General features: G+C 47.2%; 1 protein-coding gene across 2 annotated transcripts in view; it reads left to right on the forward strand.

Moving 5' to 3' along the window:
- Window positions 1–25299, forward strand: part of GPR157 (G protein-coupled receptor 157) — a 40845-nt gene that overhangs the window by 13603 nt on the left and 1943 nt on the right. Inside the window, exons 2-4 of one of the 2 annotated variants that reach the window (XR_006355759.1) lie at window positions 10316–10529; window positions 19989–20183; window positions 23110–24957. Coding sequence is in view for 1 of the 2 variants with exons in the window: in XM_043997627.1 (XP_043853562.1) it covers window positions 10316–10529; window positions 19989–20183; window positions 23110–23301 (601 nt within the window). In the remaining variant the exon portion in view is untranslated. Of the gene's footprint in view, window positions 1–10315; window positions 10530–19988; window positions 20184–23109; window positions 25205–25299 lie in introns of those variants that run through there. The other variant, XM_043997627.1, reaches the window with a different exon arrangement.

Raw genomic sequence — 25299 nt, forward strand, 5'->3', positions numbered from 1 at the left:
CCGAGACTCAGATTCAGCAAGTCATGGTCACAGGCACTGTAAGTATAATGGGAAAAGGGTAGGGTTCACCAGAGACCTGGGTTTGAATCCTGCTTCTTACTTGTACTAAGGGTGTGACCACAGGGTAGATAGATTTAGAACTGGAAGGGACCTTGGGGGTCACCTGGTTCGACTCTCTTCCCTTTTTTTGGGGGGGGGGGGGTAATGGGGGTTAAGTGACTTGCCCAGGGTCACACAGCTAGTAAGTGTCAAGTGTCTGAGGCTGGATTTGAACTCAAGTCCTCCTGAATCCAGGACCAGTGCTTTATCCACTGTGCCACCTAGTTGCCCCCTTCAACTCTCTTCCTTTTATAGATGACTAAACTGAGGCCTAGAGAAGTGACTTGCCTAAGGTCATACAGCTAGTTAGAGGTAGAGTTGGGATTCAAACTCAGATCTTGGGACTCTTAAGTTGAGCATGCTGTCTGCTGCACTGTCCTTTCACATCTCAAATTCTCATTTTTCTCATTAATTGGTCCAGTTTGTATCGTGGCTATGGGAGAGGAATCCTAAGACTTTCAGAGAAAAGTGCCCTAACCGGTAGGTCAGGCTCCACTGGCATAGCTGATCTGACAGGCCTCTAATTTTCTCATCCACTGCCCAGCCCATCTCTAAAGAGGGAGAGTAATTGTGAGAAATCTCCTTTGTCTCCCATAAATCCCTACCTGAAGGTGAGTTGTGAAGGCAAGGCTGCACTCTCTGCTGCTGTCAGGGAAGCTTCAAGCCAGTGGCGTTCTTACATCAGCCATCCAGGGCCTATGATGATGTTGGGGCGTGGGCTCCTGTGACCTCGGCCACTTAGTGTGCATGACAGGTATCATTAACGTCCCTCCAGAAAACTGAGTGTCGGAGAGGTGAAGGTACCGACTAGTACTTCAGCCAGTAAGTCTCAGAGGCAGGATTTGAACCCAGCTCTTCTAGACTCTGTCCAACAGGGTCTCTCAGATAAGACATCAGCCTATCCATAGGAGTTGTTATGGAGAGACAGCCCCCTCCAGAGGAAGGAGCTCAAGGCTGGGAGTTAAAAGGTCTGTATTTAATTCAGACTCTACCCCTTAGAAGCCTTGGGTGAATCACTGCTGTTTTCTATCCAAGCCATCTCCAGTCGCCCTGATGTATACCTTGCCACTGGACCCAGATGGCTCTGGAGGAGAGAGTGAGGCTGGTGAACTTGCACAGCCCTACCTCACTTAAATCCAATTCCCCGGGGCAGCTAGGTGACAAAGTGGATAAAGCACTGGTCCTGGATTCAGGAGGACCTGAGTTTAAATCCAGCCTCAGACACTTGACACTTACTAGCTGTGTGACCCTGGGCAAGTCACTTAACCCTCATTGCCCAACCAATCAATCAATCAATCAATCAATAAGTAAATCAATAAGCAAATAAATCCAATTCCTTGCAAGTCATGACATCATCCAATGTCACGGTCCTCTTCAGGAATGAAGGACAAACAACAACAACCCTTTAAACCCAATAAAATGGGGGTAAAGATATGGTACCCGTTAGACCCTTAAGTGTCATAAAGTTGCAGGATTTTTTTGGTAATCACGTTAAAACTTCTCAAATACCTCTGGGGATTTTGTCTTTGCTTAATTTCACCACAGAGACAGGGGGAAGGGGAGAAGGGGTCTACCCAGTGTGCCGGAGACTTTTCTTTCTCTCCAATTCCTTGCTGTCTCCATGTTTCACTTGGAAATTTTTTTTCATTGCTATATTAGCCAACCATAGATTTAGAGTTGGAAGTGACCTCAGTAGCCACCCAGTCCAACCCCCTCATTTTACAGAGGGGGACGTGAAGGCCACCCAGGGGAGTGGAATGACTTGTTCACAGGTAGTAATACTCCAAGGACGTCCTTGCACTGTCCCTTTGTAAATGTGTTCTAGTCTGCTCATCCCCACCACACCTCTACATCACCCTTTGGGTGATTCTTAGGAATTCATCCTTTTTTCCTCCTTAAAGAATAAATCTAGGGGGCAGCTAGATGGTGCAGTGGATAAAGCACTGCCCCTGGATTCTGGAGGACCTGAGTTCAAATCTGTCCTCAGAAACTTGACACTTAACTAGCTCTGTGACCTTGGGCAAGTCACTTAATCCTCGTTGCCCTGCAAAAAAAAAAAATAATAATAATAATAATAATTCTGTTAACTCACAAAGAATTTAAACACTGACATTAATAGCCAAGATTCTCAAGAGAAAATCAATAAGTACCCATTATAGTGTACCAGTCACTGATGTTTGGCCTACCTGAGGATGCCCATTGACCAATTCAGGGAAAAGTCCTTTTTTTTCACTTTTTTTCCCCTTCTTTAAACTTTTTTCACTTAATAATATATTACTTTTCCCCAATTACATGTGAAGATAATTTTCAACATCCATTTTGGTAAGATTTTGAGTTCTGAATTTTTCTCCCTCCCTCCCTTCCATCCCCTCTCCCGAAGCCAGCAAGCAATCTGATACAGGTTACACATTACAATCATGTTAAATATACTTCCACATTAGCCATGTCATGAGAGAAAAATCAACACAAAAGGGGAAAACCACAAGGAAGAAAAATCAAGAAATAAAAAAAGTCTAAGGCCTTTGTTCTTTACAGAATGCTAGTTTCCTTGACTCGCAGCCATCCAACAACCCCGGAAGAATGTTGGTGATGAAAGAGATGAGCTTTTGCTTATGGGAGCGTCTTTGAAGGAATTATTGAGGGTTTTCCACAGCAGTCTACCTCTCTGTCCTCCCTCCTGCCCTGTTCTGGGTCCAGCTCAGCAGCCCATGTTGAGTGTCTGTCCAAGATGTGTGCACAGATAGGCTCTGCAGGTTGTCTTTCTGCCTTTGGGGGAACTGATTTTAAAAAGCTTCCTGCCCGGGAGGTTGGGGATTCTTGCTGAGGCATGTTGGAAGGAGAGGGGAGTCTTGGGCAGCTTGAGAAAAAATAAGCTGTGAGTTCTTGGGATCCCAGAGTTGGAAGGGACCCGAGAGACCATCTGGTGCAATGGCCTCATTTTACAGAAAAGGAAACTGAGGCCCAGGAGTGAAGTGCCTCTCCAAAGGTCACAAAGGTGTTCTGATCCCAGGATTATAAATGAAAGAGGCCTCAGAGAGCAACTAATCCGCGTACCCTGCATTGAACATTTGAAGAAATGAGCCGGGAGATGATTTGCTCAACACACGGTCAGTAAGTGGCAGAAGTGAGATCTGAAGAAGAAGGTTCCCTGGCCTTAAACCTTCCCTGCTCTCTGGGGGCTGGAACATGGAGGTGTCACCGACGGGGCCCCACAATGCAGCTGCCGACTTTGTCAGAGGTGAGCCCTGAGTGGGTCAGGGACTGCTCAGACCCACCCCGATGAGGCATAGGCTCGAGAGGTGTCCACACTCCTTCCGAAACAGTCGACCTGAGCTGTGAAGTTTAACTTGGCCAACAACTACATGTGTGATGTCCTCACTCACTCCCTGACTTAAAGAGGAGGGCTTGTCCAGGGACGAGCCGACGCTGAAATCCCCGGCTGGTTCTTGGCTCTGATGCCCAGGGGAGAACCACAGGTTCTCCTTGGGCCTCTGGGACTGAAGGCCTCGCCAGCCTCTGCTCTCTCTAGCCCTTGGTCCCTGTGACTGCTGAATTGAAAGCCCAGGGTGGACCTGGGCACCCCCAGCTCAAGAAGCCTCAGGATCCCCTGTTTTGTCAGGGATGGGAGGCACGTTCCTGTGTTTGGAATTTCGGGGCTTCCCCGGGTCTGCTCCAGCTTGCTCATCCTTCTTGTTCTCTCTGTTCTGGCCACACCCTGACCTGACCTTCTCTACTCTAGAGTCTGTTTGGGCCTCCAGGCATCTCTGATGCCTAGGATTTACTCCCACTGCACCTCCACCTCTGACATCTCTAGTGCCCTTCAAGGTTAAAGAGGCCTTTGGGGCAGCCAGGTGGCTCAGTGGGTAGAGTGCTGGGCCTGGAGTCTGGAAGACCCGAGTTTAGATCTAGCCTCAGACACTTACTAGATGTGTGACCCTAGGGAAGTCACTTCACCCTGTTGGCCCCAGTTTCCTCATCTGTAAAATGGGCTATAGAAGGAAATGGCAAATCATTCTAGGATCTTTGCCAAGAAAACCCCAAATGGGGTCACGGTGGGTTGGATACAACTGAACTGATTGAATAACAACAAAGAGACTTTTCTCGATTGCCCCAGATCAGTGTCTTTTCCTGAAAATCACTCTGTCCCTTCTCTTATTGACTTTTAAAATTTACTTAACCTCTGCTCGTGCCTTTTTATCTGCGCTATCACACCCAGAACAGTGCCTGGCACATGGTTAGAATTTAATAATTGACTGATGTTGTTTCCCCTACCCTCACCCTCAGTAGATTGGAAACAACTTGAGGGCAGGGCCGTTTTGTTTTCTCTAAGCCTCGGTTCTCCCCATCTCTAAAATGGGCACAATAGCACAAGGCTGTTGTGAGGCTCAGGTGAGAACATGGGAATAAAATGCTTTCTTAACCTTAAATTGCCATATTGAGTCGTTTTGGTCATGTTTGACTCTTCCTGACCCCATTTGTGTTTTGGGTTTTTTTTTTGCCAAAAATACTAGAGTGGGGGCAGCTAGGTGGCACAGTGAATAGAGCACCGGCCCTGGATTCAGGAGGACCTGAGTTCAAATCCAGCCTCAGACACTTAACACTTACTAGCTGTGTGACCCTGGGCAAGTCACTTAACCCCAATTGCCTCACAAGAACAACAACAACAACAACAACAAAATATTAGAGTGGTTTGACACTTCCTTCTCCAGTTTGTTTTCTAGGTGGGGGACTGAGGCAAATGAGGTGAAATGACTTGCCCAGCTAGTGAACATCTGAGGCTGGATTTATACTTGGGTCCTCCCGACTCCAGGGATAGCACTCTATCCACTGAGCCACCGACCTGTCCTGAAAGTGCCACATAAATGTTAACTATTATTAGGTTGGTGGCTTTGTCTTTGTAACCCCAGCACCTGGCACACAGTAGGCAATTAATGAGTGTGGAGTTGTGTGACCACTTGTTGGAAATGTAAAGACAGAAGAAAAGAAGGAAAGGAGGACAGAAGAAAAGGAAGAAGGAAGGAAGAAAGGAAAGAAAGAAGAGGAAAAGAGGAAAGGAAGGAAAGAAGGAAGAAAAGAAGAAAGGAAGGGATGAAGGAAGAAAGGAAAAGAAGGAAAGAAGAGAAGTAAGGAAGATGAAGAAAGGAAGGAAAGAAGGAAGAAAAGGAGAAGGAAGAAAAAGAAGGAAAGAAAAGGAAGAGAAGGAAGGAAAGAAGAAAGGAAGGAAAGAAGGAAGAAAGAAAAAGAAGGAAAGAAAAGGAAGGAAAAGAAGGAAGGAAAGAAAGAAGGAAAAAAGAAAGGAGGAAAAAGAAGGGGAAAGAATTTATTAAGCACCTACTATATACCTACTGTGCTAAGTTTTTTTTGGGGGGGGGGACAATGAGGGTTAAGTGACTTGCCCTGGGTCACACAGCTAGTAAGTGTCAAGTGTCTGAGGTCAGATTTGAACTCAGGTCCTCCTGAATCCAGGGCTGGTGCTCTATCCACTGTGCCACCCAGCTACCCTCACCGTGCTGAGCTCTTTATAAATATTATCTTATTTGATCCTGACAACAACCGTGGGAGATCAGTGCTATTATTACCCCCATTTTACAGATGAGAAAACAGAGTGATTCAATTGTTTGCCTGGAGTCACACAGTTGGTGAGTTGTAGGAGGCCTGATTTGGCCCCAGACTTGCTGTGACCTTGCCTTTACATTGCATGTATCTTGTATGTATAGAGTTGGGGGCTTGTGATCCCCCTAAACAGAATGTCAGCTCCTTATGGGCAGGGACCCTTTTTCCTTTCTCTGTAGCCCCCATGCTCAGCACAGTGCCTGGTGGGGAGTTAACAGCATAGTCAATGTTTGTTGACTGACTTTCCGACCCAGCCTTTGTGCTTGTCTGCCACACCTTATTCCTCTTGCCCCTTATCCCTTCTCCATCTGCCTTTTTCACAAGCTCCTTAGAAAACTTGCTCTTCCTGGCTCTGAAGCCACGGCTGTGGGGCCTCCTCCCACGGGGGGAATCACTCCCCCACATCCTGTCCCCCTTTCCCTCAGAGAGAACAATGAGGGCTCATTGTTCCCAGGGATGAAATCTGCAAGCAGAGAGCAGTGTACCCGCCTTCAGATTAGCCAAGGACGCAGCTTTCCTGCCACTGCGGCCCTCCCTGCTCCCACCAGATCCTTGTAAATGTGGCTCTTTGTGCAACATTTTTGTGTTAGAATGTTTCTGGGGTTGTCGCTCAGTGTTTTTTGAGATGCACATGGTGTGCAGGACACTTGTCCCTTGACCCAGAAGGATAAGGACGATTCCCCTTTCTGTCCTTCTGATAGTGACTGCCAATGCTAGCAACGGTTACAGTGAAGGGGGAGGTTGGGGGCAAGGAAAAAAACAGTGTTGGCCAACACTCCAAAGGTGGGCTAAGTAGGGCTTCTTAACCTGGGTTAGGATTTTGGGGGTCCTTAAACATGGGGGAGGAAAAATGGCATTTTCATTTCAATCCAATTTCTTTCCTTTGTTTTATGCATTTTAAAACATTATTTTTGGGCAGCTAGGTGGCGCAGTGGATAGAGCACCAATCCTGGATTCAGGAGGACCTGAGTTCAAATGCAGCCTCAGATACAACACTTACTAGCTGTGTGACCCTGGGCAAGTCACTTAACCCTCATTGCCCTGCAAAAAAAAACTCCAAAAAAAACATTTTGAGAAGGGGTCCAGAAGCTTCACCAGACTCCCAAAGGTGGGGGGGGGGCAGTCTAAGACATAACAATAGTTAAGAACCTCTGATCTAAAGAGATTGGGCCTAGTCAGGAAGACCTGAGTTCAAATCCTGCCTCATACATTTAGCAGCTATGTGACCCTGGGCAAGTCACTTAACCTTTGTCTGCCTGAGTTTTTGCAACTGTCAAATGGGGATAATGATAGCATCTACTTCCCAGGGTCGTTGTGAGGTTCAAATGAGTTGAGATAGTTGTGCCCTTGCCTGCACATAGTAGACAGTATATAAATGCTAGTTATGATTGTTACAGGAAGCACCTGCTGGTGCTGGCCTAGGGGCTGGGGTTGCAAAGACAAAAAGGAAATTCCTAGTCTTTAAGGAGCTTATTTTCTCCTGATGAAACAAGGCCTGTACACAGAGAAATACTAGAGTGTGTACAAAGGAATAAACCAAGAAGGTGGGAGTGTGGAACCGAGGAACGTGCACTAGATTTGGCTTCAGAGCACCTGGGTTTGAGCCCTAGCTCGGCAACTTGGCACCTGTGTGACCTTGGGCCTCTCTGGGCCTGTTTCTTCATCCATAAGATGAAGAGATTTCCTAGATGTCAGGAGTGCAAAGAGATGTTAAATGAAGACTTAAGGAGCCTTGGAGGTCCCTGATTAGCTCCGAACCTGTGATCTTAGGAGTCAAGTCAACCAACATTTATTTAGTTATTTGTTCATTCCTTTCTTTCCTTCTTTCTTTTTTTCTCTCTATTTCTTTCTCTCTTTCTTTCTCTCTCTCTCTTTCTTTCTCTTTCTCTCCTTCTTTCTTTCTTTTCCTTCCTTCCTTCCTTCCTTCCTATTATGTGTCAGGCACAGTGCTAAGAGGTAGGGATACCAAAAAATGGCAAAAATCAGTCCCTTCTGTCAAGGTTCTGCCGATCTGAATTTTATTATACAAAGTAATTTCAGGAGAGAGATCACTGAGACCTAGGGGAATCAGGGGAGGGCTTGTGTTGGAGATGGTGTCTAGAATCCTAAGCATTCTGACAAAGGGAAGAGGAGAGAGAGACAAGGAGGGAGGACGGAAGAGACAGAGAGAGAGAGAAAAGGGGAGAGAGAGGGAGAGAGAGAAAGAGACAGAAAGAAAGGGGAGGAACTCATGACACTATCACTCCAAAAAACATCCAAATAATGCCATAGAAAGAAAGGGGAGAGAAAAGAGAGACAAAGAGACAGAGAAAGGGGAGAGAAAGAAACAGAAAGGGGAGAGAAATAGATGGGAAGAAATAGAGAAAGAAAGGAAGGGGAGAGAAAGTCAGACACAGGGGAGAAAGAGAAAAGAGGAGAGAGAGACAGAGAATGGGGAGAGAAATAGATGGGGGAGAAACAGAGAGACAAGAAGGGAGAGAAAGAGACGGAGAAAGGGGAGAAAAAGAAAAAAGGGAGAGAAATAGAGGGGGAGGGGAGAGAAAGCAAAGGGGGGGAGGGAGAGAGAGAGGGAGGGAGGGAGATGGATGGAAGGAAGACAGCAAGAAGGGAGTGATTGTTTGGAGATTCCAGGGCTCATGTAGCCTTCTGGAAGGAATGGATGAAAAAGCATTCATTAGGTACCAATGATGGTGGTGATGATGAAATCCTAGAGTGTGTCTAGCACAGTTTGTGTTCTTAAAGGGGAAGAATGCATACAGGGGAGCAAGAGCTGGAAGCTGGGCTGGGAGGAGGTGGACCAGGGGATGGGCAGCCTGACTTGGGGCTGGCTGGGCAGTCGCATGGCCAGCCCAGGACTGGGTGACATGAGGTGGCCGCTCACCAGTCAGAGTCCAGGGATCCAGAGCCAAGTGGTTCGTGTTTGGGCTGGAAGAGTTTGGGGACAGGGTCATTTTTCCATGCCACAGTGAGTTCAAAATCTAGCTTTAACATTTGGGGATGGGGGATGAGGGAGAGGTCGTCTGTGGGAGAGAGGCGGCTAAAGTAATTGGAGACAGTGCAGTGCAGTGAGGAGAACACTGGTCTTGGAGTCAGGAGGCCCTGGGTTTGAGTCCTGACTCAGACATTGAGTCTAGCTGTGCAACTTTGGGCAAGTCACCCGACCTCCCTGAGCCTCAGTTTCCTTATCTGTAGACTTATGGGTTTGGACTAGAGAGGTGATCTCTGGGGTACCTTCCATCTTTATATCTGGGCTCCTATGATTCCCATCACTTCTCTGCTTCCTGGGCTTTTGCTGGACTTGGAGTCAGTAGACCTCTGCTCAGACCCTTACTCTGGTTATTTGCTGCCTATGTGACCTTGGGCTGGATGCCCAGACTCTCTGGGCCTCAGGTGCTTGATCTGTAGATTGTCCTAAATGGCATCTGAAGACCCTTTCACATTCACTTACCAAAACTGAGCTCATTATATTTAATGACATAAATAAATATTTTTAAAAATATATTTGAAATTTAAAAATAAAACATTTAAAATTTACAATAGATAAAATATTTTAAATTAAAAAATAAAATATTTAAAAATTTAAAATAAAATATTTTAAATGTAAAAAATTAAATATTTTAAAATTAAATAAATAAAATATTTTATAATTTTAAAAACAAAATATTTAAAATTACCCATCCCCTAACTAATCCCTTTTGGAAAAAGATAGTACAAGGAAAAATAAAATATTTAACATTGAAAACAAACTATTTAAAATTTTTTAAATAAGAAAAAAATTTAAAAAAAAGAAGAAAGCAGGGCAGCTAGGTGGCACAGTGGATAAAGCACTGGCCTTGGACTCAGGAGGACCTGAGTTCAAATCCAGCCTCAGACACTTAACTAGCTGTGTGACCCTGGGCAAATCACTTAACCCTCATTGCCCTGAAAAAAAAATGAAGAAGAAAAAAAAAAGAAAGCAAATTGAGCTCATTTTCCCCTTCTCCTCACCCTCCTCTCTTCCCAGCTTTCCTATTACTGGCTTTAGTGGTTATTACTGTGTGTGTTGGGGGGGATGCTATTTTTTTGTTGTTGTTATAGTTTTGGTGGGGCAATGGGGGTTAAGTGACTTGCTCAGGGTCACACAGCTAGTAAGTGTCAAGTGTCTGAGGCCGGATTTGAAATCAGGTCCTCCTGACTCCAGGGCCAGTGCTTTATCCACTGTGCCACCTAGCTGCCCCCTTAGGGATGCTATTTTTTTAAGGCATTATTACTGGTTCCTATTACCACCAGACTCCCAGGGACCCAGGTTCAAAAGCTAAGTGTCATCCTGGAGTCTTCCTTTGACTCCTCTTCCCCTCCCCCCCAATCTGCCCAATTTGGTGCATATATCTTGTATGCACCGAGCTCTATACACGTTGTCCCTGTCATTAGAATGTAAGCTTCTTGAGGGTAGGCAGGGTTCTTGCCTTTCTTTCTATCTCCAGCATTTAGCGCAGGGCTTGGCACGTGGCAATTACATGATGAATGCTTCTTGACCAGCTGCCTGATTTGGATCCCCAAGTCAGTGGGCTTGGCTCCAGTCCCTCCCTCACTTGTTCCTTCGTTCCTGTGTTTGACTCCTAAGCTGGGGCATCCCGCTGGCCATCACCGCAGCAGCTGTTGTCCTGAAGAAGATTGGCTATGACGCCTCCGACGTGTCCGTGGGCTGGTGCTGGGTCAACATCGAGGCCGAAGACCGGCTGTTGTGGATGCTGCTGGCGGGGAAGCTCTGGGAGATGCTGGCCTACCTGGTGCTCCCGGTACTCTATATCCTCATCAGGAAGCACATCAGCAGGGCGGTAGGTGCCTGGCCCGGGCGCTGAGTCACATGGGGCCATGCGCGCATGCACGCATGCACGCACTGGGGCTCTCCAGGGCTTGATTGTGGCCATCTGGGGTGGAGTGTGTGGCCTTAATCGGGTGAGGGGAACAGAGGGTGTGCTTGGGGGGGTGGGGTGGCAGTTAAGTCAGCAATAAGCAGTCCCCCACTGGGAGGGCTTGGAAAGGCAGGTGGAACCAATGAACAAACAAGCGTTTATTAAGCGCTTATTAGTTTTTTGTTTTTTACTTTTCTTTGTATTTAGCGCTTAGCACAGTGCCTGGCATATACAGTAAGTGCTTAATAAATGCCTTAGTCACCGCCTTTTTTCTTTTCTTTTCTTTCTTTTTTTTTTTGCGGGGCAATGGGGTTTGTGACTTGCCCAGGGTCACACAGCCAGTAAGTATCAAGTGTCTGAATCCGGATTTGAACTCAGGAACTCCTGAATCCAGGGCCGGTGCTTTATCTAGTGCGCCACCTAGCTGCCCCCGGTGTTGTTTTTTTCTTGTCTCACTAGCACACAGCACAGTGCCTGGCACATAGTAAGTGCTTAATAAATGCATTTCTTAGTCACCTGCTGCTTTTTCCTTTTCTTTGTTTCTCTGGCACTTAGCATAGTGCCTGGCATGTAGTAAGTGCTTAATAAATGCTTAGTCACCTGCTGTTTTTGCTTTTTCCTTGTCTCTCTAGCACTTAGCACAGTGACTAGTCTATAGAGGAACTCATTAATAAATACTTGTTGATGATGATGTTAATGGCTTGTCTTAGGCACTGGGGACACAGTGACAAAAATTAAACAGCTCCTAGCATTCTGAAAGGGAGCATATAAAAATGTTCAATAAATACAAGGTAGTTTGACATGGGAGACGTGAGCAATTGGGGGTGGGGGTGGGGTAAGACAGGAGATGACTTGTCAGATCAACATGCATTAGGCACCTACTGTGTATGTAAGGAGATGGAGGGGTATAAAGCTAGAAAAACAACCTTGTCTCTGCTCAAAGAGCTTTCAGTCTATTGGGGGATGTGATAATAATATGTCCAGAGGAAATATGTCCAAAGCACACTATAAATGCTAGCTATTATTGTTGTGATGTGTCCACAGACAGGTATGGCACAGTGCGGGTCGTGAGGGGCCAAGGGGACGGCCAGACAAAGTGTCCCCAGAATTCTTCAGGGAGAGGTCAGGACAGGCTTCCTTCATGGAGGAAGCAGAGTCTGTACTGGACGCTTGAAGGCAAAAGATTCCAACAAGCAGAGATGAAGCAAGAGTATGTTCTAGGCCTGGGGGAAGGCCTGTGTGAATGCCAGACAGGTGGTGGGAGATGGCAGGATATTGGATAGTTGTTATTATTTGGAATCTTGTTCAACTGGAAGGTCAAGGGTGTGAAGAGGAATCATGTAAATTAAGGCTGGAAAAGTAGGGCAGAGGCAGACTATGTATGGCTTTTAAATGTCAGGCTGGGGGCAGCTAGGTGGCGCAGTGGATAGATCATTGGCCCTGCATTCAGGAGGACCTGAGTTCAAATCTGGCCTCAGACACTTAACAATTACTAGCCTTGTGACCCTGGGCAAGTCACTTAACCCCAATTGCTTCACACACACCCCCAAAATAAATAAAATGTCAGGCTGAGGAGTTTTGTGTGTTAACCTAAAGGCAATAGGGAGCTACAGAGGGTTTCTGAGCTGCAGAATGACAGGAGGATTAGTGAGGAAGATTTCTTTTGACACCCGGCAAGGCAGGAAGATTAGCAAGAAAGAAATGTAAGATGTTCTGATCATTTGTGAAAAAACAAAACAAAAACAAAACCCAATACCTCCCAGGATGCAGCTCTAAAACTTTATGATATATGGTAGATTACAGAAAACAACACTCAGTCATTAATCATGCTTCCTAGGAGGTCCGTGAACCCTTTTAAAAAGGCCATTGTGTTTCTCCATCCCACCAGCCTTGCACTCCTGCTATCTGGATCTAAAACCCAGCTAAATTCAAGCTGGGATAGGTAGAGGTTAAGACTCTGGCCCCTGTCTCCACAAGTTTACTGGCATTGAACAAAGGTTTCCAGTCTTGAAAGCTTATGAAACAATTTCCAGTAAGAGGCCTGATAAATCTTGGTAATGAGTTTGGAGTTCAGAACCCAGTGGGAGGGGCAGCTAGATGGTTCAGTGGATAGAGCACCAACTTTGGAGTCAGGAGGACCTGGGTTTAAATCCGACCTCAGACACTTACTAGCTGTGTGACCCTGGGCAAGTCACTTCACCCTGTTTGCCTCGGCTTCCTCACCTGAGCAATGAGCTGGAGGAAATGGCACACCACTCCAGCATCTCTGCCAAGAAAATCCCAGATGGGGACACAGAGAGTCAGACACCACTGAAAAGACTTGACAACCACAGAAGGGCACCAGAGTAAGCAATGGGGATATAATAGTCTTTATTCTTCAGGAACTCTTGCTCTACTCAGAAACCTAGTATACGGAAAATTGAGGAGGGAGGGAGGGAGGAAGGGAGAAAGAGATGGGAGAGGGGGAGGGAGGGAGAGATGGGACAGGAAGAGAGGGAGGGAGGGATGGAGGGGGGGAGAGAGAGAGGGAGGGAGAGAGAGAGAAAGAGAGAGGGAGAGGGAGAGAGAGAGAGAGAGAGAGAGAGAGAGAGAGAGAGAGAGAGAGAGAGAGAGAAGGGGGGAGGGAGGGAGAGAGGGGGGGAGAGGGAGGGAGAGAGAGAGACAGAGAGAGAGGGAGAGAGAGAGAGAGAGAGAGGGAGAGATAGAGGGGGGAGAGGGAGAGATAGAGAGAGGGGGGAGAGGGAGAGGGAGAGAGAGAGGGAGAGGGAGAGGGAGAGGGAGAGAGAGAGAGAGAGAGAGAGAGAGAGGGAGAGAGAGAGAGAGAGAGAGAGAGAGAGAGAGAGAGAGAGAGAGAGAGAGAGAACGAAAACACTCTTTGGAATGAAACAATGAGGGGCATCAGGGTAAGCTTCATGGAGGTGGTGGCTCTAGGCAAGTCACTTAACCCTCATTGCCCCACAAAAAACAAACAAACAAACAAACCCAAAACAAAAGCAAGGCATTAAAAGTAAAGTTAAGGATTTTGTATTGGGGTCCTAACGGTAAAGGGAACAGGGCAAGGGACTGATATGGAAAGAACTGTGCCTTAGGGAGACCTGCCCTTTGTTAGACAAATGGTCCCCAGAATGGGGGTGGGGGAGTCTGCCCTGGTCAGACCACATCTGGCATGTCCCCAGTTCTGGGACATTTCAGGAGGGACGCTGGTGGACCAGAGTATATGAAAGGGATGAGAGGGCTGAGCTTGAAGTCAAAAAACCCCCATCTCCAACACGTAGTAACTCCCCTCCCCTCTCTGACCCTCAGTTTCCTCATCTGTAAAATGGGCAAGAGACTAACTATAGCATCTCCCTCCTGGGGTGGTTGTCAGGCTCAAATGACACAACCATTGGATTGCACCATCATAGAGTTTAGGTGGAGAAGAAGGAAATGGAGGAGGAGGAAATCATCTGAAGGAACTGAGGACGGTTCGGCTGGAGAAGAGAAGATTCAGGGAGAACGTGGCAGCTCTTTTCAAGTGTAGGACATGTCGTGTAGAAGAGGAATTCTTGTTTTTCTTGGTACCAGAGGACAGGAATAGCACAAGAGGTGAAAACTGCAGATAGACTGGTCTCTATTCAACCCAGGATTCAACTCCAAACACCTGCATCCCTACCAACTGCCCCAGATTTGAATGCATTGCCCCAAAAGGTGGTGAGTCCTCCGCCCCTGGCAGGCTCGACAGAGCGGGCTGCATGATCACACAGGTCAGGCAGGGGATGCTGTCCTAGACCCCCCTGCTTCAGGTCGGAATCGGGCCAGGAAGGCCTGCGAGGCCTTTGGCACTTCTGTGGTTTTGTGTACTCTGAGCTCAGCAGGCCTGTCAAGAAGAGGTCAGTGGCTCTGTGCAGCTGTCCGTAGCCATCAGGAAACTTAATCTGTGCCCGGTACTTCAGGCCGTGCCCTGCTCCTTTTGAGAATTAAGACTTTCATTCCACTTGAACATGGAAGTTGACCACACTTCACCAGGCCCTTCCTGCCTCAGGCCCACCCAAGCTTGCTTCAGGGGATACCCGGGGAACAATCCATTTGAGTTATTGACTGTATTTTCTTCCCTCTGCCAAGCCTTTTCTTCCTACAAAGAGGTGCTATGATAGGCATTATAAAGACCTGAGTTCAAGTGTCACCACTGACTCTTACCGACTGAATGGCCCTGGGCAAGTCACTTAACCTCTTAGTGACCCAGGCTGCTCTATGAAGAAGAGTCTGAGTTATCCATTAACATTATAAAAACAATTTGGAAATTCTGAAGAACTCTAATCAACTGTTTAGAACCAATCACAATTCCCTCAGCTCTGCTTCCTGTTCAGCTCAGGATGGTATTTACAAGCCCTTGTATTTACAGGCACTGCTTCAGGAGCTCCTATTGCTCTAATCAAGGTATCTTCCATGTGGGAGGCAACTGCCACAAAGTGGCTGGAATACCAGATTTTAAGTCAGAAGACCTGGGTTCAAATATTGCCTTTGGCACTTTTTTAGCTGCATTAATTATATTGCCCCCTGAGTCTATTGTGGTAACATACTTTTGAAAGCACTGAAGAATTTTTTTTTTCCATTGGTAAAGTGGGGATAATTAGTGGCACCTACCTCACAGGAGGATCACTTTGTAAACATTAGAGTACCATACGGGTGGCGCTATTTACCACCGTCATCATTATTATCATATCGACTTGGGAGTTCCCTCCAACAGTATAGTTCTCAAGCCGTCCATGGCTGCCCATCCTGTGTCCCTCTTGTCCACGTTCTTCCAGAAGGTCACAATGAGGGTCCCACCCACCGTGAGGAGGCCTTTCTCAGCTTCTCCTGACATTTATTGTAAAGACCTGGAATCAGATGTCACCTCTGAAAAGCATTTGACTTCCATCCCCAGCAGGGACAGGTGGCAGCCCAGGACAACATCGGCTTAGAATATAAACTTCTCTGTGAAGTCTTATGAAGACAGATGATGGATGATTATGAGCAGACAGTAAAGAAGAGAGAGCAATGGAAGGTCAGACTAGTCTAAAGAGAGTTTGGCCAGAATTCCAGCTGACCAAAGTAATCCTCAAGGCATTTAAGGATGAAAATGAAGGAAGAAGAAAAATGAGAAAATTTATAACAGTGACTGTCTACTACAGAGAGAGAACCACCACACATGGACTCTACCTTCACTTCCAGACATCCTTGCTGTTAGAAATGACCCTGAGGATGGGGCAGTGGCTAGAGCAACAGCCCTGGATTCAGGAGGACCTGAGTTCAAATCTGGCCTCAGACAATTGACACTTACTAGCTGTGTGACCCTGGGCAAGTCACTTAACCCCAATTGCCTCACAAAAAAGAAAAGAAAAGAAATGACCCTGAGGAGAATAAAGATGGGAAAAACAGCCTGGATGGGGAAAGTGTATCTACAGAAGAAGACACAGTTGTGAGAAAACTGAGGAACTCAAGACCAATAGCATGCAGGGGAAAGTTCAGACATTGTTCATATCAAAACAAAACAGAAAGGGACAACCAAGAAAACAACAATTAGATCTATATTTATTTTCCCACTTATATAAAATCTTCGTGCAAGTCACTCATAGACAAACAGAAACACCCTTAGTGAGGTCATTAATAGGGGACAAACATGGGGGCAGCTGGGTGGTGCAGTGGATAAAGCACTGGCCTTGGACTCAGGAGTCCCTGAGTTCAAATCCAGCCTCAGACACTTGACACTAGCTGTATGGCCCTGGGCAAGTCACTTAACCCTCATTGCCCTGCCCAAAAAAAAAAAAAATAGGGGACAAACAGGCTTTTGAAAGTGATATTCAACAGTGGTCCACAGCATTACCATTTCACAGTTGACCAAAAAGGTAGAGAATATAAAATTCCATTGTGCCTAATGTTTGTTGATAGTGAAAAATTATTTGATTTGGTGGAGAAAAACACTTCCCTAAAGGTTCTTTTCCAATATCTCCCATCCACCCACTCAAATCATCCAAGGTTTCTTGAAAGATAAAACAACAAAAATAATACTTTTCAACAACTCTTAAATCTTAAATCTCAGGGGACATGTAACAGGGAGATGTATGTTGGTGTCATAGACCAGGAAGATACAGTCAAAGAGGAATCCCCTGTGGTTAGTGTCACCACCATGAAGGTATGGCACAGAGTCCAAATAGAATGGGGGCATGCTGGAGATGGGGAAATCTTCCCATCATTCCCATGTGAATGCCCTTGTGCTGGTTGCCCAGAAACTGGCATAAAAGAAGATACAATCCAGGAGCTGTATGATGGAAGGAAGGAGGGCCTGTGCCAACACGGAGAGCTGAGTGCCCTGCTTAGCCGAGTAGGTAGAGAAAAGCGTCTGCAATGTTGGGTGGAAACTCAGTAGTGATGTGATCAGCACTTGTTTTTATTCTTTTTTTTTTAGTGAGGCAATTGGGGTTAAGTGACTTGCCCAGGGTCACACAGCTAGTAAGTAAGTAACTGTCTGAAGCCAGATTTGAACCCAGGTATACTCCTGACTCCAGGGCTGGTGCTCTATCCACTGTGCTACCTAGCTGCCCCTTGTTTTTATTCTTGAAGAGCACCATGATTACATCAGGGTGATGTCATGACTTGCAGTGAATTGGATAGCAGTTGAGGGAGGGCTGTGCAAGGTCAACCAAGCTCACTCTCCCCTCCAGAGCCATCTGGGTCCAATGGCAAGATATACATCAGGATAACTGGAGATGGCTCCAGATGTGTGAGACAGTCAGGGTTAAGTGACTTGCCCAGGGTCACACAGCTAGCAAGTGTCAAGAGTGAGACTGGATTTGAACTCACATCCTCCTGACTCCAGAGCCAGTGCCCGTGGTTAGGACTAACCCAGGATGACAGGCACAGGTGGGCTTCAGTCTGGCCTCTTACAGGAAATACCCACATGGAAGCCAATAGTTAACAGACTGTGTGGCCAGAGGCAGATTTTCATGTAAATCAGTGCTATGACTTGGGAAACCACAGATCACAAAACTCTTTCTAGGGGTTAAGGCGATTGCTCAGGGTCACACAGCCAAGTATGTGGCAGAGGTAGGTCTTCCTGACTCTGAGTCTAGAGCAGGGAGATTAAAAATAAAAGTCTCAGGGGCGGCCAGGTGGCGCAGTGGATAGAGCACTGGCCCTGGATTCAGGAGGACCTGAGTTCAAATCCAGCCTCAAACACTTAACACTTACTAGCTGTGTGACCCTAGGCAAGTCACTTAACCCCAATTGCCTCACTAAAAATAAAAATAAAAATAAAAGTCTCAGGGGCAGCTAGGTGGCGCAGTGGATAGAGCACCGGCTCTGGAGTCAGGAGTACCTGAGTTCAAATCCGGCCTCAGACACTTAACACTTACTAGCTGTGTGACCCTGGGCAAGTCACTTAACCCCAATTGCCTCACTAAAAAATAAAAATAAAAAAATAAAGGTTTCAGGCACAAGAACATATTTTGCCTGAGAGCCTAGTGTATTCCGAAGTTTTGCCCAGCTTGTTCCTCCCTATTCCTCAGCTGGGGTACTGATTGGGGTGAGCTCCTTTGCAGAGGAGGAAGTGACTATAGATTCCCCCGACCAAGAGTGGCTGAGGTGGGTCAGCTTTGAGGAAGCCAGGAACCAAGCTTCCCTAAGGGCTGGATTTAGAACAGGAAGGGACCTTTGAGGTCAATCTAGTTCAAATTGAGGTCATCGAATTATAGAAAGAGGACAGTGGGCCTGAATCCAGGCTTAGCAGAGGTCCCTAAGGTTAGAGTGGGCTCTGGCTTCTTGTCGATGAGGACACAGAAGTGAAGTGACTTGTCTGAGGTCACTGAGGTAAGAAATAGAGTCAGCATTGGAACCCAGGCCTTCTGACTCCAGATACAGCTGCACCAAGCTGCTTCCTCTTGGTAGCCAAGCTGGGAATCGATCAAGAAATGTTTATAGGGGCAGCTAGGTGGCGCAGTGGATAGAGCACCAGCCCTGGATTCAGGAGGACCTGAGTTCAAATCTGGCCTCAGACACTTGACACTTACTAGCTGTGTGATCCTGGGCAAGTCACTTAACCCCAATTGCCCCACAAAAACAAAAACAACCCCCCCCCAAAGAAATATTTATAAAGTGCCTACTATGTGCTGGGCACTTTGCTAATTAATAAGATTTTGGGGGGAGTGGAGAAATACTGGGCCTCCCCGCCTCACCCAGGCTGGAAGCGTAGACACTCATGGGCTGGATCCCAATGCCATTAGGCTCCAGGGCTCTAACCTGCTCTAGGTTTCCCTCCTGCATCAGTTCAGTCCTCCTGAGGCAGCCTGGCAGCCTATCCCTCCTCCAGGGGTTCCCCATAGCGGTGTTAGACTTAGTTTGGACACCTGACTGGCCTATCCTTGGAGGAGCTCAGAACTCTGGGACTCAAGGGATCCAGCCCAGCCTCCCCCAGGAAGCAGAGGGACCACAGGCTCACAGCCTCATGCCATGCTTCACCCAAGCATTTCAGTAATTTCCTATGTGCCAGGCCCCTGCCTGCAGGGGCTTATGTTCTCTCCTCCCCACCAGCCCACCTCCAACGGGTCCCAGGCTAACAGATGCATCTTATGGAATCCTCATTTGTACTCTGCTGAGTTATAGGAATATTCTTTTGGGGGCAATGGGAGTGGGGTTTTTTTGCAGGACAGTGAGGGCTAAGTGACTTGACCAAGGTCACACAGCTAGTGTCAAGTGTTTTGGGGGTCAGATTTGTTTTTTGTTTTTTTTTGTTTTTTGTTTTTTTTTTTGCAGGGCAATGGGGGTTAAGTGACTTGCCCAGAGTCACATAGCTAGTAAGTGTTAAGTGTCTGAAACCGGATTTGAACTCAGGTACTCCTGAATCCAGGGCTGTTGCTTTATCCACTGCACCACCTAGCTATCCCCCTAACAGATGCATCTTGAGGAGAGTCATTACTGTTTTCCTACATGAGCATAGGCAGGGGCTATCCCCCAGCTCCTTGTTCTGCAGGGGCTGGGCTTGGCAGATGGTATTCCACCTACCCTGGATTTCTGGGAGGACCCTGGGCTTCTGGGGAAGACCACCAGATGCCTTACATGGGCTTTCCCAAGCTCTGGAAGGAGAAGGTGTTATGGGAAGCCCAGGAGTCTGTTTCCCTTGATCCTCCTTAATTCAATTGGGCCAGCCTTCATCAAGCCGCAGGCACTGTGCTAGACACTAAAAATACAAATAGCCAATATGGAATCTCTCTGACCTCAGAGGGTTTCTGTTCTTGTGTGTATAAGGTTAGGGAAGCACCAAATTTAGGCTGACCCATTTTAAGAGGGAAAGAGACTGGATGTGTGGGGGCCGGAGGGTGGGGGGAGCCTTGTGATAAAGAACACACTTGTCTTTGTTGCCGATAGCACGCCGCACTCTCCGAGTACCGGCCCCTCCTGGCGGAGACGTACGCTTGTCAGCACCGGACCTCAGTGGCGGATAAGAAGCTCATTCTCATCCCTCTCATCTTCATCTGCCTGCGTGTCTGGAGCACAGTGCGATTCATCCTGACTCTCTGCAACTCCCCGGCTGTGCAGACTCCTGTGCTGGTGGTCTTACATGTAAGTCGGGAGCCTTGCCTCCCATGCGCAGGATGAGCAAGCTCCTAGGGCGCCAGGATTCGCACCCACTGTCCTCTCTCTACCATTGGAAAAAGAGAGGTTACCACAAGAGCCCATTTATATGCAGACCTTCCCCGGGGGCATCTATGGAAGGGGTACTCCCATTCATCCCCCCTCACCTTCCTCCCAAAAGAGCATGGACAGGTGAGCATCTTCTTTCTGTCCTCATTCTCTCTCTCTGTCTCTCTCTATGGGTCTCTTTCTCTCTCTGTCTCTTTCTCTCTGTCTGTCTCTCTGCCCTCCCTCTGTCTCTGTTTCTCTCTCTGTGTCTCTCTTTCTCTGTCTCTGTGTGTCTCTGTCTCTTTGCCCTCCCTCTGTCTCTGTATCTCTCTCTGTGTGTCTCTGTATCTGTGTGTCTCTCTCTCTGTCTCTCTGCCCTCCCTCTGTCTCTCTCTCTGTCTCTCTGTGTCTCTGTCTCTGTGTGTGTCTCTCTCTGCCCTCCCTCTGTCTCTGTTTCTCTCTCTCTGTCTCTGTTTCTCTGTCTCTCTCTCTGTCTCTTTCTCTGTCTGTCTCTTTGCCCTCCCTCTGTCTCTCTCTCTGTCTCTGTGTGTGTGTCTCTCTCTGTCTCTCTCTCTGTCTGTGTCTCTCTGCCCTCCCTCTGTCTCTCTCTCTCTGTCTCTCTGTTTCTGTCTCTTTGCCCTCCCTCTGTCTCTGTATCTCTCTCTCTCTGTGTTTGTCTCTCTCTTTGTGTGTCTCTCTCTGTCTTTCTCTCTGTCTCTGTCTCTCTGCCCTCCCTCTGTCTCTGTTTTATATGTCTGTCTGTGCATATGTCTCTCTGTCTCTGCTTCTGTCTCTCTCTCTCTGACTCTGTCCTTGTGTCTCTGTCTCTCTCTTTCTGCTTCCCCCCACCCCACACACTCATTTTGATCAAAGCTGAAGCATTAGGAATACGTGCCTATTCTTCATCAATCAACAGGCATCCTTAAGCGCCTGCTGTTCTATACCTATGTCCATTCTATAAGCTATACCTGGGACTGGACGCTGGGGGTCACAAAGACAAGTGAAACAGATCCTTCTCTCAAACAGAACTATATTCTACTGGGAAAAGAAGATAAATGTGCCTAGTAATTGAAGGAAAAAGTAGCAAAATTTAGGAAATGATATCTATAAAAGTAGTAGGTGGAACACTGGGCTTGGAGTCAGAAAGACCTGAGTTTGAATCTTGCCTCAGACACTAAGTATCTGTATGGCCCTGAACAAGTCACTGAATCTCTATTTCCCTTGGTTTCTCCATCTAAAATGGGATAATAATAGCATCTACCTCTCAGGGTTATTTGAGAGGACCAAATGAGATCAAATGCAAAATGCTTCCCAAACTTTAAAGGGCAATAGAAATGTGAGCTATTATTATCATTGTTATCTGGTATCATTAAATGATGTGTATACCCAAAATAAATACAGGATAATTTGGGGGCAGCACTAGCAGCTGGAGGGGGGGAGGGGAGATCAGGAAAGGCTTCCTCTAGGAAGTAGTGCTTATGCTGACCTTTGAAGGAAACTAGGGATTCTAAGCAGCGTAGGTCAGGAGAGAGGGTATTTCAGGAATGAGGCACAACCTGGGCAAAGACTTGGAGATGGCACGGCACATCTGAAGAACAATAACAAGGAAACTTTGGCTGTCTGTGGGTTGCTCAAAGGAAAGTGATGTATAATAAGCCTAGAAAGGTAAGTACCAGGTATAGGCAGGCCTGATGACCTTGGGCTCTGTGCCCCAGTTTACTCATCTGTACAATAAAGATAATAACAGCACCTCCCTTACTGGGTTGCTGTGAGGATCAGATGAGAGAACTTATCTAAAGTGCTTTGCAGACCTTAAAGTTTCAGAAATGTTAGTGGTGGTGGTGGTGGTGATATATTGATGAGAGGAAGAAGAGTCTGTTTTAGGATTAGCTGAATCTCCAGATATTTCTAATTCAAAAGTCCCTGGGAGGGGCAGCTAGGTGGTCCTCAAGGCATTTAAGGATGAAAATGAAGGAAGAAGAAAAATGAGAAAATTTATAACAGTGACTGTCTACTACAGAGAGAGAACCACCACACATGGACTCTACCTTCACTTCCAGACATCCTTGCTGTTAGAAATGACCCTGAGGATGGGGCAGCTAGGTGGCGCAGTGGCTAGAGCAACAGCCCTGGATTCAGGAGGACCTGAGTTCAAATCTGGCCTCAGACAATTGACACTTACTAGCTGTGTGACCCTGGGCAAGTCACTTAACCCCAATTGCCTCACTAAAAAAAAAAAAAAAGTCCCTGGGAAGATAAATTGTGAACAGACTTAGGGCTACCCTGGGACTAGGGGGATGACAATGGGAAGTATTATGGGATCTCTCAGAGGCCATTTAGTCGAACCCCTTCATTTTACAGGGCCACTAGGTAGCACCATGGCTGCTGCACCAGGCCTGGAGTCAGGAAGACCTGAGTTGAAATCTGACCTCAGACTCTTATTAGCTGTATGACCCTGGGCAAGTCACTTTACCCTGTTTGCTTCAGTTTCTTCATCTGTAAAATGAACTGGAGAAGGAAATGGCCAAGCACTCCAGCATCTCTGCCAAGAAAACCCCAAATGCGGTTACAAAGAATAGGAAACAACTGAAAAATGAAATCACCACTTCATTTTTACAGATGAGGAACTTAGAGGTCTGGCGAGGGTAAGGGACTTAACCAAGGTCACCCTGGTAATAAACACATTTGAACCCAGGTTATCTCACTCCAAATTCAGCTCATCACCAGGGGCCCAGGACCAGCCAACCTTCTGTCAGGTGTTAGGGGTGGGGGCAGAAGGAAAGAACAGACAGGTCTTGATCTTTCCACATCTGGGAGGGCACCTTCTGACCTTCAACTAACTGCTCTTGCTCTTCTGCCCTGGCAGGGAATTGGGAACACATTCCAAGGAGGTGCCAACTGCATCATGTTCGTCTTCTGTACTCAAGCCGTCCGAGCCCGGCTCTTCTCTCTCTGCTGCTGCTGCTGCCAGCGCTTGTCTCCCTCCCTGGAGAATGCAGATGGCAATTACAGGGGCCCCTCGCCCTCAAGGACAGGAGAGTCCCAGCATTCTAAATAGACCCTAGCTGGCCTGCCAAGCATCTGTTTGACCCCAGCCCGCTTGCCTAAATCTCTGGGTGGCTTCTGGTTTCCTGGAACACCCCTCCCCCCCTTGAGCTGTGAGTCCCTGCTGGGGGTGGTGATTCTGGGCAGGGGATTGGGTTGCACATAGAGTGTGTGTTTGCTGCTCATAGGTCCGTCTTTCGTGTGTGTTCCCAAACATGGGGGTGGAGGCTGTACGCTCCTGTTCTACTATGTCCTAGGACTCTTGGGTAATGCTTTACCATGTGACCTACCTCATGGGAGGTCAGGGAGCCTCTGCCTCTGTGTGTGTGTGTGTGTGTGTGTGTGTGTGTGTGTGTGTGTGTGTGTAGAGGGAGAGAGAGAGAGCGAGAGTGCGCATAGTATGTGGAGAAGAGGAAGCCAGATCTCAGGGTCTCATCGACTTGGCCAAGGAGGGAGGATCTCACAGACTAGGGTTGTTAATCTTTCTGAAGCTGTGTGCTCTCCTCTATTAGAGAACATGGTGGGGGGGGGGGTTGGTGGTTGAGGGACTCCCCCTGCCAGGAGTCATCCTGGACCTTGCACTCTACGCCAAGGAAAACGTTGAAGAAGTCCAATCTTCCCAACCTCGGTTTACACAAAGTGTCCGACAACCTAGGAATTGGCAAAAGATTTCAAAGAGGTTTCTGGGTGACTAATCATAGCAAAACCCCAGCTGAGAGTGTCTGATGGAGAACATTCGAAGGGATAGCAGGAGTTGTTGACTACCTGCAAGAGACACCTGAATCTGTTGGTGCCTTTGGCGCCCTCCTGTGGATTACTCCTGGTACAGCTACTTGCTTCAAACACTAACCAGAGCAGTGTGTTCGAATTTTTGCATGTCATGGACCCTTGTAACAGCCTGAAGAAGCTTATGGGCCTCTTTTCTAAAGAATGTTTTTAAGTAATTGCAGGAAATGCAAGTTATGTGAAAATAAAGATGTGGGGTTTTTTTTTTCCTACTCCAAAGTCACAGACTCACGTCCCCCCACCCACACACACATACACAAACACCAAATTTATCCATGGACTAGACCCTGGGGTAAGAAACCTTTGTCTAGAGTCTAGCTTGCCTAGAGGTCCCCTGCCACCCCCGTCATCTCTTTTTTTGAGAATAGAATTACAAGAAAATACTTGAGTAAAGTCACATTTCCCCCTTCTCACTGGGATTTTTGCTAACACACCGACTTTTTTGGTGGGAAAAGACATCCAGAAAGCAGTTAAATGAATGATCTGCTAGGGTGTTTTTTTGCTCTCCCACCTGCCCCCCCAAAAAAAACAAATACTACAGCGTGTTGAGGGGAAGGTGAGCCTCTGGCTGAAGATAGAGTCGCTGTCTTGGCCGATTTGAGAGGAAGTGATGAAATGGGTCTCGAGGCTAGCCTCTCTGAGTTTCAGGGGACAAAAAAGACCTGGAATAAGCTGCTTTGGATGTAACTGCTCATGCAGCCCAACTTCCTCTTCTTCTTTTTTTAATTCCGGAAAGTAATTCCACCCCCTCCCCTTCACCCGACAACTACTGTGGCCTCTTTCTCTCTTTCCCAGTTTTCCAACACCCTGGGCCAGTACTGAGCAGACAGTCTGAGCCTGAGACTGGACTATCCAATAGCCCTTCCCAGAGAAATGGGACCAGGTTGGGCTACATACTGTTCTGTGGAGCATGGCTAAGAATAGCTTGTCAATGTTTGCAAAGCACTCCGTGTTCATGATCTCATTTTGCTCCTGGATTGCAGTTGCTATTATTATCCCAGTTTTGCAGAAGGGGTAGCTGAGGCTCAGAGAGAAGCGACTCGGCCAGGGTCACTAATAGCTGAGGTGGGATTATTCAAACCTGGGTTTCCCTGTCTCTAAGGCCAGCACTCTTTATTCCATCTAGTTGCTTGGGGGAGGAGGGGCGCTTGGACAGCCATTGGTGGGGGTGGGGGTGGGGAAGATAGACCAGGAAAGTGAAAATGCAGGCTTGTCTCCTGTGGTT

Source organism: Dromiciops gliroides, chromosome 3 (genome assembly GCF_019393635.1).
Source record: "Dromiciops gliroides isolate mDroGli1 chromosome 3, mDroGli1.pri, whole genome shotgun sequence".
NCBI lineage: Eukaryota > Metazoa > Chordata > Mammalia > Microbiotheria > Microbiotheriidae > Dromiciops > Dromiciops gliroides.